An 11,798-nucleotide genomic window follows, 5' to 3' on the forward strand; every position below is an offset into this window, starting at 1 on the left:
CCACTCTGCAACCTTAAACATGTCCCTTTAGTGTCACAGAGCTAGAAACCGGAGACAGGTGGAGCCCTTGCAGGGGGACAGCTTCAGGCACTACCCTCACCACAAGGCGGAGGGGAAGGCAGGTGCATGCCGACCTGCCCGGCCAGCCATAGAGCCCAGGAGTCCTGGGCCCTGCACCCGATCACCGGCGCACGGTCCCGTGGCCTCCCAGCAGCCGGGCTGAGCTGCCCCTGAAGCCCTGGCAGCCCCGGGGCTGCTCCATGTATGAAGGGGGCGATGGCACCTGCTACCCAGGCAGCACTGGGGAGCGAGTCCCCGGTCCCGGCGCACATGGACTCCTTGCTGCGCTCGCCCCAGCAGTGCCCGCCCACAGGGGCGCGGCCCCTTTAAGAGCCCCCGCGGCGCCCCCTGGCGGGCCGGGTCGGTGCGGTCGCAGCCCGCTCCCAGCGGACGGCTCGGGGCGGCGGGCGGCATGTACCGGGGCAGGGGCGCGCGGGCGGCCGAGCCCAGCTCCCCGGGGCTCAGCACCGCGCAGCTCCGCTGCCTGCTGCAGGACGAGCCGCAGCTGAAGCGCATCGTGCGGCTGAGCATGAGCAGGAAGGTAGCGGGACCGGGCGGGGCTGGGGCTGCAGCGGCGGGGCCGGGCACCGGCTGGTGCCGCCCGTCTCCCCGGATCCTTTGCCCGGTGCTTCCCTCCGCCTGCGCCCTCCCCTCCACACACTCCCCCCCCCCGTTCCTTCTCTATCCCCCCGGCTCCTTTCCCCGGTGCTTCCCCCGGCTCCTTCCCTCGTCCTCCCCCTCCCAGCGTCCCGTCCCCCTCCATCACCCCGGTGATTCACCCCGTCATCCCCCCGGCTCCATTCCCCGGTACTTTGCCCCCGTCCCTCCCCTCGGGCTCCTTCCTCCCGCCCGCCCCCAGCCCCGTCCCCCTTCTTCCCCCCGGGATCCTTTCCTCCCATGCCCTGTCCCCCCAATCCCCCCAGCTCCTTCCCCCCCGCACCCTGTTCCCCTCCACCCCCCCATCCCCGGGCTCCTTCCCCCCCCCGTGCCCCATCCCCCTGGGCTCCTTTCCTATGCCCTGTCCCCCCCCCAGCCCCCCAGCTCCTTTCCTCTCTGCACCCTGTTCCCCTCCACCCCACCATCCCCCTGGCTCCTTTCCTCCCGTGCCCCATCACCCTCTATCCCTCCGGGCACCTGGCTCCTTCCCTCATCTCCCTCCAGCCCCCTGGGATCCTCCCCCCCACAGCCTGTCCCCCTCCCCCCATATGTCCCCCCGGCTCCTTCCCCTACATGCCCTGTCCCCCTGATAATTCCCCCTCAGCTGTCAGCCTGTCCCCCACCCCAGTGCCTTCCTCCATCCCCCTGCATCCCACCTTTCCCCACCCTCAGCCCCCCCTCTCCAGGGCTCTGCCTGCTGTGCCCACCGTTCTCCGTGAGCCATCCCTCTTCCCCCGGCTTGGCCTGGCCACACGCTGGGGCTGCCCCTGGGAAGGGGCGGGGGTGCACCGCTACAGGTGGTCCCTTGTGGGGCACAGATGCTGTGGGGATGAAGGTGAGATCACGCCTGGCTGGCAGACAGGCAGGTGCTGTGAGGGTCTGCACTGCGGCCCCTTACCCAGGCGATGGGGGTTGGGGGCTAGGCTGGGCTCCCCAACACTCTGTCCGCAAGGGTCAGCCAGGGGGGAAATGGAGACAAGACTCATTTAATGTAAACAACACCAGCATCCTTCGTATTTCCCTGGCAGTCTCCCGGGCGGGCCCTGTGGCAAGGCCTGGCTGAGCCTCTCAAGGCACCGCTGGGGTGAGCACACGGCTGCGGGGACCCCCCCTGAGCTTAGTGGGACCAAACACTCCTCCCACTCAGCCCCTCGACCAGCCCCTAGCGCCTAGCCTGTAAACTCACCCCCAGCTGCTCCCGTCCTCCCCTGGTCTGGGCGTGGGGGAGTCCGGGGGGGGGCTTTTTGTCTGCTCCTATTTGGCAACTTAGAGGTGGCTTCCCAAATCTCTCACCTCCTCTGCCCCAGGCCAGATCCCGGGCCTTGCTAGGCACCATGCTTTCCTCCTCAGCCTCCTCTAAGAGCCGCTCCCTCTGCCACCACTTAGCACTGCTGCTCTTGGTCTTGTGCCAGAGTGAATGCCAGGCTAGGGCAGCTGCCAGGAGGGGAGGGAGGCAGACCACATGCAGCCGGCACTTCCATGGGGAGAATTGTCTTGCAAGGCTCAGGATCTGGCATCCCCGGGACCTGGGTTAAGAAGAAGAGGTAGGAGACCAACAGAGGGGAATACCAGCTGTGGGAGCGTAGAGCCCTTTTCTTCCTTCATACGTAGACTTGTCTCCCCACAGTAACCAGTACCTACTGCCTCATATCTCTTCCTGGTCATGCTGGAGATGTTGGGGGAGCTGATGCTGTATTGGGCCTTGAGTCTCTTCCCGGCGTGGCTAGCCCAGATAGTGTTCTCAGTCAATAATATACCAGTGAAATGCAGAACCTGTATTAATGTTGCAAATGGAAACATGCTCACGCCAAGAAATGCAGAAGTCCGCACTCTCAAACATTGTCGCTTCACCCATATTACACATAGGGAGTATTTTTGGTTTCTAGGTAGGCTGTTAAACATTTACTTCAAGCTGCACAGGATGTGCTGTGTGGGCTCTGAGACCCGTGACGCTTTCATTTCCTGAGTGTGCTGTGGTTTAATTTTCAACATCGAAGTTATATCAATGAGGGCCTTTGCCTTTTGTTATTTAATTTGTAATCAATGACCAAGAATTCCTGCGATATTGATCTTCATACAAACTTTACTTGAATACATTTTTATCTTCGGAGATAAGTCCTCAGGCAAGAACTTATCGAAGGATAACAAGGAAAAATCATTCGAAACTCATTTAAAAAAAATCTTACATAAGTCTCAAAAAAGCAGTTGAATTTGCTCAAATTGATACAAGACTAATTGTTAAATAGAGATGAGATTAGTCAGTTGTCTAAGAAGGATCAAATAATAAAAAAGTAATGGGAGCTAATGGAACCCAGAAAGTTTTTCTCATTGTCATACTCAGAAGACATGTAATGCTTTTGATCTTTGATTAATCCAAGCTTGACAGGGAAGAGAAAGGAGGGCAAGAAATCAAAAGCATCCTTAAGCAAAAATAGTTGTTTACGTCTAGCGTGGGTGGCTTTAGATATATTTGGAAAGATATTTGCTTGTTATCATACATAATGTTTCCATCTTTTTCTTGACTATGACCGTACTCTTTATCTCAAAAAATGTGTAAATGTTACAATAATAGGACGGAGAGAGAATAGATTTGTCTAAAGGTTTCAGTGCAGAACCTTTATGGGATATCTTGAAAATCTTAAATAGCCAGAGGAGAAGATTACAGTTTAGCAAAGAATTTAATAACAGGGAGAGTTAGAAGCTCCCCACCCAGATATCAAATCCAAATCCAATATTCTTGCTACAATCTTCTCGATTTGGTATATTCCAAGGTAGTGAGGAATTACCTTTAATTTAGACTCCAGTTAGTGTCTTGATACTTCCTGTGCTTCCATATCAACAAGGTCCTTCTCTGTCATTTGGAATTGAGTTTCAGTCTGGGAGATTTACAGTGTTGACTTTGTCACCTAAAGATTTGCTAATTACCGGGTAGGAGCATGGGGAGCTGTGGGAATTGGTCTGAAGTCATTACTAGATACAGTAACTTGTTCCAAAGAGACAGACTTTCTATTAGCCACCCTGACCACTCATAGTGCTAAAAAGCTAATGGAGGTCATGGTGAGGATTGGCGCTACCAAGGGAGCTTGCCTTGGGCTGGGTAATTAGGCAGGAAGAGTCGCCATGGTCCAAAGTTCTCCCCATCATCTCCGGCTAGACCAGCAAAATATCCAAAATTGTAGGCCTGGGTCAGCATGGGGAAAAAAGCCTAGGTGTGAAGGGAGAAAAGGGATCCCTCTCCCAAAGCCAGTGTTCCCTTCCGGAGGCCTTCTTGCCCTTTTTTTTTTAAATATATAGATCAACGTGAGGGTACTCCAGGGGGTCCACGAGTCATGTCCGGGGCTGCCGGCCCCGCTGATCAACTCCTCCCCATCCCTCTCAGTGCCTCCTTCATGCCACAAAACAGCTGTTCAGTGGCGTGCAGGAGGTGCTGGGAGGGACAGGGCACGCTCGGGGAAGGGGGCGGAAAGAGAAGGGGCAGAGGTGGGGCCTTGAGGGAGGACTGGAGTGGGGGCAGGGTCTGGGGCTGAGCATGGGTTGGGGGGGGGGCTGCAAAATTTTTAAATCAAAATGGGGGTCCTTGGGCTGCTAAAGTTTGAGAACTGCTGATCTAGATCATAGGTTCCAAGGCCAGATGGGACCATTGTGACCCGCTAGTTTGACCTTCTGTATTACACAGGCCAGAGACCTGCCCCAAATAATTCCTGTTGCAGATCCGTTGTTAAATCGAGATTGGAGGTTTTTCTAATTGCCAGTGTTGGAGAACCCACCATGACCCTTGGTACATTGTTCCAGTGATTAATTAGCCTCTTTCCCAAAGCCAGTTCCTCCCCACCCTTTAGTACGGTGGGGGTATCACTTAAAACAACCCCAGAGGAAGTGCTGTGTGGATCTTTCTGTCTGCGCTTTGTTGGCTTTCTGGCCAGAGTGTAGTGCCTTGAGGAATTACCGCCAAAGAAATTGTCCCCAGAAGGTGCTGACAGAATGCACCAGCAAATCCTCATGCCCATCACATGGCTTCTAGGACAGACAGGAAAAGCAATTCCTCACCCAATATCCTCCCCCCAGCCCAGCTGAGTAATAATTCCCAGGCTGCCACCAACAACTGCAGAGACATGGCATGTCAGTTCCAGGGAGGGTTAGTGTCCAGCAGCCAAGCACCTGCGTTTAATGTCCTTGCAGGTGGTACTAATGCAATGTTAAGTCTGCAAGATCAGATATTCCAACACCAGAATATTCCCAAAGTTCAGGTTGTTTGGGAAATGTTAACTTGTCCCCATTACATCAGGGCTTGAAGAATTCCTAGGGTCTATGCTTGCAGCGAGTGGAATGTCTCCCTGGTGAGTTTGGAGGCCTGCACCATCTATTTTTGCAGAGTTGAAGCTTTCAGTAACTGACAAATGAAGGTCTTTATGGTTGTGAAGAAAACCTTCCAAAGACAACCAGTGCAGGGCTGCAGTCAGCTCTAGTGCCTCTGCTGCTGCTCTGAGCTTTGCCAGGCAGTTGCAGATTAGTCAGTTATGCAGTGGTTGTTCAGAACCGTTTGGGCATCAGTGACCATAACCAGAACTGACTCAGTTTCACTCTGCTGCTTGGGAAAGCTACAGAGGCAGATGCTGGAGTTACTCAGGGTAGAGAAATGGGGGCTGGGAGTAGCAGCTGCCTCTCTACCCCTTGAAACAGACAGTGCAATGGAGACTGACCCCCTGTAACATCAGCCAGGAGGCTCTGACAAGTTGGGGGGGACAAGACAAGAATCTCCTTTTACCTTCAAGCAGCTGAGGGGGAAGTGGGACTGCTTCAAATTACAGTAACTCCTCACTTAACGTTGTAGTTATGTTCCTGAAAAATGCGACTTTAAGTGAAACGATGTTAAGTGATTCCAATTTCCCCATAAGAATTAATGTAAATGAGGGGGTTAGGTTCCAGGGAATTTTTTTCACCAGACAAAAGACTATATTATATATATACATACACACACACACACACACACACACACACACACACACAGTATAAGTTTTAAACAAACAATTTAATACTGGTACACAGTGATGATGATTGTGAAGCTTGGTTGAGGTGGAGGAGTCAGAGGGTGGGATATTTGCCTTACTGCTAAATGATGAACTAGCAATTGGCTGAGCCCTCAAGGGTCAACTCTCTGTCTACAAGGCAGCAGGAATGGAGAGAGCATGGCAGACAGAGACACACACACTGTGTGTGTGTGTGTGTGTGTGAGAGAGAGAGAGATGCGCATTTCCCCTTTAAGTACACTGCCTTGTTAATTAGATCAGCTTGCTGAGACCGCAGTTGCTGCTGCCAGCAAGCTCCCTCTGTCCTGAGCCCTGTTGTGTGTCCCCCTGCTCTATGGAAGATGGGGTAAGCGGGGTGCAGGGGGGAGGGGGACACCCTGACAGCCCCCCTCTTCCTCCCCTCCCCCCCCCCCGCACAGCAAGCAGGAGTCTCTGGGAGCAGCTCCAAGGCAGAGGGCGGGAGCAGCACATGGCAGTGGGGGGAGGGACAGCTGAACTGCCGATTGCTAGCCTGCTGGGCAGCTGCTGCACAGGGAACTTAGGGGAGCAGGGAGCTGATGGGGGGGCTGCCGGTCCACCCTGGTTCCAAGCCCCCACCAGCTAGCTGAACGGGCTGCTCTTCCTGCAAGCAGTGGACAAAGCAGGCGGCTGCCAAAAAACGTTGGAAGGGAGCATTGCGCAACTTTAAACTAGCATGTTCCCTAATTGATCAGCAACATAACAACGAAACAACGTTAACCGGGACGACTTTAAGTGAGGAGTTGCTGTAATCAGACACAATTTATCTGTGCCAGAGGATGACAGGAAAAGTGGAGCCTCAGCATGGTCTGGGGCTGACATCCTGCTAGAAATCCCAGCACCAGCCACTGGGCGAACAGGGAAGCTGGGCTGCTGCCCAGGGCGTTTCCCCTTGACCCTGCAGGTCGTTCCCTTCCCTCTTCTGACCGTCAGACCCCTGGCTAGTAGATGGCCAGTTCACTTTCCAGGCTCTGCGCAGGAATGCTAGTGCCACTAGAATTAATTGTGAAGGTTTGTTAGGCTCTGACATGCTGGGATATGTTCCTGGGGAATCAGGTCAGATTATTTTTAGTCTTTCTCAGCCTGTTTTCCAGCATCTCTTCCCTGGGCCTGTCAGAAAGCAAACCCGTCTCAGTGGTTGGCTCGTGCCTGTGGGTGGGGGGAATACCGGTGTTACCCTGTTTAGCCCTCAGAGAAGCTGTCTGGCTCATTCAAGATGTGTGGAGTTTTTGTGTAATTTCCCCCAGGCCAGTTGGTGTGTGGGGCTCCTACCTGTGTGGCTGGATTTTAATGCAGCTGCAGCCTCTTGCCAGGAACTCTTCCCCCCCCCTACTGCTTCTGGGGAAGCCGGGGTGGAGGGAGCAGAATGGTGCTGAGAGGTGGAGCTGGTAAAAGGTCTTATTTTGATGAGGAGCTGGCTGCTCTGGTTAACACCCTCTGTACTTGGCTGGCTGAGTGAATTGGGGGGCTCTCTGGGGAGGACTGAGCTGTGATGGGCCGGTCAGTGGGGCTAGTGTGAAAAGAGAGCTGTGGGGCTGGCAGTGTGCTGAGGGGTGTTTTCTGGAGGGCGGGGTTAGGCCCTGCAGGTGGCGTTGGCAATGCAGTTGAGGGGTGGCTAGCTCTGCCCGGGGTGCTAGTTCTGAGCTATGATGTCCCTGCAGTTTCAGAGCTTGCAGCTGGAGCGGGAAACGTGCCTGGCTTCGAACTATGCCCTGGCCAAGGAGAACCTGTCCCTGCAGCCGCGGCTGGAGAACAGCAAAGCCTCACTGGCCATAAAGTACCAGGAGCTGCGGGAGACAAGGGAGGCGTGTCAGGAAAAGCAGCAGCGAGTGGGTGAGTGGAGCCACCCTGTGTCAGTGGGGGCTGCTGTCCCCAGGCTCTGGCTCTGGGATGCAGAGGGGGAGCCGGCTCTGGCCTCTCACTCGCTGGCTGGGCCCTGCCTTGATGGCCATTGGGGGAGGAGCTTTTGGCTCAGCAAGTGACGGCCCCCCAAGGGCAGGACCATGGCTGGGCGATGGGGTCGGAGGCCTCTCCTTGGACTGGCCGGAGGGGGGTGGCTGGAGGCTCCATTGCAGGGCCGGGTTCGTTTGTATGCCCCTGGCTGAAGCTGCTCTCCCCCCAAGCAGAGACCTGCCTGAGGAAGTGGAGCCCGCAGAGCGCCCTGAGCCAGCTCCAAGCTGCTCTGGACGCAGCCGAGGCGGAGTCGGAGGTGAGTTTGCAGGACCTGCTTTGCTATTGACCTGCCTGACTCTGGTCACCTTGTAGCTACTCCGCTTCCCCCCACTCAGTCCCTGGGACGTCTCGGTCAGCAGGGCTGGATTCACTTTTTGTGGGCCCGGTGCCAAACATATTTGTGGGCCCCCCAGGGCAAGGTGCAGGGGAGCGGGGTGGTCAGTGTCCAGAGTGAAGGGCAGGCTGGGGGCAATGAGGCACAGCTGGCGGGAGCAGCCCCGCTCTGCGCAGCCCAGCAAGAGGGCACTGTTTACAAACCTGCAGCTGCCAGACGCACACTGGCCTGCCCAGCGCTGTACTGCCAGCATGCCCCTTCCCCTGGAGGGCGAGCCCGCACCACACCGCCCCCCTGCCCAGTGCCCCACCCTTATGCCCAGTGCCCCCTCGCCCAGAGACCTCCACCACAGATCTCTCTGCGCAGTCCCCACCCCTCCCAGAGACCTCCCCCGCTGCCCTCCCACCACAACTGCACAGCACCCTGCACCCCACACTGCTCACCCAGTGCCCCCCATAGACCTCCCCACTGCCCACCCCCTTCCTCACAGTCCCACCATCACAGCTACACAGCACCCTGCACCCCACACCGCTCGCCCAGCGCCCCCCACCCGTAGACCTCCCCACTGCCCACCCCCTTCCTCACAGTCCCACCATCACAGCTACACAGCACCCTATATTCTTATGGGGATTTTGCACCAAAAAATTTAAAATTCTGCCACAATATTTTAAAATTCTGCAAATTTTATTTGTCAATAAATAAATGTGGAGGCTCCAACATGGCAGTGGGGAGCACAGGCCATTGGTTGCATGGAGGTGGGAGATTCCCCTTCAGCCTCCCCCCACCCCACCCCAGGACAGGGACTCGGCAATGAGGCTGACACAGTGCAAGGGCCAGGCCTGCCCCAGAAACCCCCATGTGCCAGGCGCACCAGGTGTGGGTGAGCAGGCTCAGCCCGGCAGCAGGATCCTAGTGCAGAGGGACTTAGTGTGGGGGTAGGAGAGTTCTCTGTGGGGCAATCTGGGTGCAGGTGGCTCAGTGGGGGATCTGGATGCACAGAAGCTCATTGGGGGGTTCCAGGTGCAGGGGCAATGGGGCTCTGCAGGGGATCCAGGTGAAGGTGTTTGGGGCTCAGCGGGGGGGTCTAGGTGCAGGGTAGGTGGGGTTCATTTGGGTGGGGGTCCAGGTGCAGGTGGTTGGGGCTCAGTGGGGAGGGTGTCTGGGGGGGGGCTCATCGGGGTGGTACAGATGCAGGGGAGGTGGGGCTTCTCAGGGTAAGGGTTTGATGGGCCTGCTTAACGGGAGCCCCAGCTTCTGCCAAGGGGATGCCGCATGCTGGGCTCCAGCTTCCCTGCCCCCGCTTCCCCATCTCCTTCTCTTCCCCATCCCATGCCCCTTCCCCACCGCTCCATCTCCTCCTCATCCCACCCCCTTCCTTCCCCCATGCCTCTTCCCTCCTGTCTCCGCTTCCCCACTGCCCCATCTCCTCCCCAGGCTTGGGGGACAGGGGGGAAACCGCCCCCAGCACGAGTGGCAGAGCAGAGCGGATTGGGGCCAGGGTTGGGGCACACTCATGGGACAGCAGGAATCATAGAATCATAGACTATTAGGGTTAGAAGGGACCTCAGGAGGTCATCTAGTCCAATCCCCTGCTCAAAGCAGGACCAATCCCCAACTAAATCATCCCAGCCAGGGCTTTGTCAAGCCTGACCTAAAAACCTCTAAGGAAGGAGATTCCACCACCTTCCTAGGTAACCCATTCCAGTGCTTCACCACCCTCCTCGTGAAAAGTTTTTCCTAATATCCAACCTAAACCTCCCCCACTGCAACTTGAGACCATTGCTCCTTGTTCTGTCAAGTGGAATGACCTGGCCCCAGCCTGCTCCGCTCTGCTCCCCTGGCTCCCAGCCTTGGGACTTGGGGGGGCAGGAGGGAACCGCCCCCCCAGCACTCACTAGCAGCACAACTGGGAGCCAGCAGCACGGGGCGGGCTGGGGCTGGGTCGCTCCACTTACTGCCGCCCAGTGAGTGCAGGGTGTGCCCGACCCCTGCTGCAGTCCTCAGAGGAAGGGGTGGAATGGGGGTGAGGCTGGGGCACAGCAGGGGTGGGAAGAGGCGGGGGCGGAGCAGGGGCGGCTTTCCTAGCCACCTGGGGGATCGGGCTGGCTGGGGCCCCTTCTGACTCTGGGCCCGGCGCCACGGTGCCACTGGCAGTACTGGCAGTCAGTAGCGATGGGAGCTGCGTGGAGCTGGCCACCGAGCCATGTGTCACCTGCGTCCTCTTGGGAGACTGCAGGTGCCATGGGTGAAATCCTGATTCTGCTGAAGTCAATGTCAAAACCCCCACTGACTTCATGATTTCACCCCCAAAGCATCCTCTCCTACGGCTGTCCCATCGGGTTCCTGGGGGTCCCCTGCTGCTCTGCGTGGTTCTTGCCTGCTCTCTGGCTCACTGTTGCTGTCGGTCTCCGGGGTCCCATGGGCCCTCCCAGATTTGTGTGTTCCTGCTCCCCACCCCCACCCCAGGCTGACATCCCATTCTCCGTGCCCCACAGGCGCAGGTGGCGATGTTCCTGGGCCGGGAGCTGCCCCTGGACGCCTTCCTGGAATTCTTTCAGCAGAGCCGGATGCTGTCCCATCTCCGCAGGACACAGGTGGAGAAACTGGAGCAGCTCCTGCGGAAGGAGAAGCAGCCCAGGTGGCTCCCCACGTGCTGCGAGGGGCAGCGAGCTGCCCCGCTGAGCCCAGCCCGAGCCCAAGTTGCCCTGGTGCAAAACGCAGCCTCCCCCAAGATGTTCCAGCTCCGCTATGGCTACACCCCTGCCCTGCTGGTCCCCTCTGACGCCATCGTACCGTTCCCTGTGCCCGTTGCCCCTCCCAGCCGAAACCTGCCTCCCCTGGCCTCTTGCTCAGGCCAGTCGCCACCGGCTCACTCCAGCATCCCATGCCTGGGCTCCCCTCTGCGTCTGATTGGACACATCCCCCTGCTCAGCCCGCGGCCTTTCCGCGTGCAGCATGCGCACCTGTCTTACCCACAGAAGCAGGAGCCGCCCCACCGGTAGCTGTTGGGACGATGAGATGTCCTCAGACCCGCGTCCTTGACATACCAGCCGACCAGCGCACGTGAGCTTCTTGTGCTAGAGAATGAATGTGAACCAAACACAGCCCCCGCCAGCTGGGCGGCTCGAAGGCGTCGTTCACGCCCACCCTGGGTTCTCAGGAAGCCTCCATGGGGCGCTGCAGCCTGCAGGGGTGACGTAATGAACTGCTCCAGGATGCAGCTAGCAGTGGGGTCTGTGTGGCTGCCATGTGGCCAGAGGTGGGAGCGTCAGAGGCAGCCTGGCAGTGGTTAATTATAATGGGGGTTTCCCAAGCAGCCGGGTGCTGAATTCTGGCCGGTATTGCATGGGGGCGTCTGATTCTGCAGCAGGCGAGGGGGAGTTCAGGCTGGGGCGAGGGGGGGGTGGTCAGATGGCAGTGTCAGTGGGAGCGCAGCAGGCCTGTGTGGGATGGGGGATACACAGCGTGGAGAGGCGGGGGGGTGGCTGGCAGATTACAGGCACGGGGCAGGATCCCAGCCGCGCTGCATGGGTTGGAGGTGAATGCGGATGAGAGGAGGCTACGGTGACAGGGAGGAGGGCCACAGCAGGTCCATGGGGCACAGAGGGGAATGCAGACCCAGGCGGGGGGCTATGAGGTTACAGCAGGGGTTGGCAACCTTTCAGAAGTGGTGTGCTGAGTCTTCATTTATTCACTCTAATTTAAGGTGTCGCGTGCCAGTCATACATTTTAACGTTTTTAGAAGGTCT

The 11,798-nt window shown here is 57.5% G+C and overlaps 1 protein-coding gene across 1 annotated transcript; it reads left to right on the forward strand.

The window, feature by feature from the left end:
* Positions 1-460: 460 nt before the first annotated feature.
* VPS37D (VPS37D subunit of ESCRT-I) lies at positions 461-11,428 on the forward strand. The gene is made up of 4 exons (XM_026659290.1): positions 461-601; positions 7,424-7,595; positions 7,889-7,971; positions 10,545-11,428. Exons 1-4 carry the CDS (start codon positions 473-475, stop codon positions 11,049-11,051), a joined length of 891 nt encoding a protein of 296 aa, XP_026515075.1. The 5' UTR covers positions 461-472; the 3' UTR covers positions 11,052-11,428.
* Positions 11,429-11,798: the final 370 nt, after the last annotated feature.

Source organism: Terrapene carolina, unplaced genomic scaffold, assembly GCF_002925995.2.
Source record: "Terrapene carolina triunguis isolate 2854851 unplaced genomic scaffold, T_m_triunguis-2.0 Scaffold620, whole genome shotgun sequence".
NCBI classification, from domain to species: domain Eukaryota; kingdom Metazoa; phylum Chordata; order Testudines; family Emydidae; genus Terrapene; species Terrapene triunguis.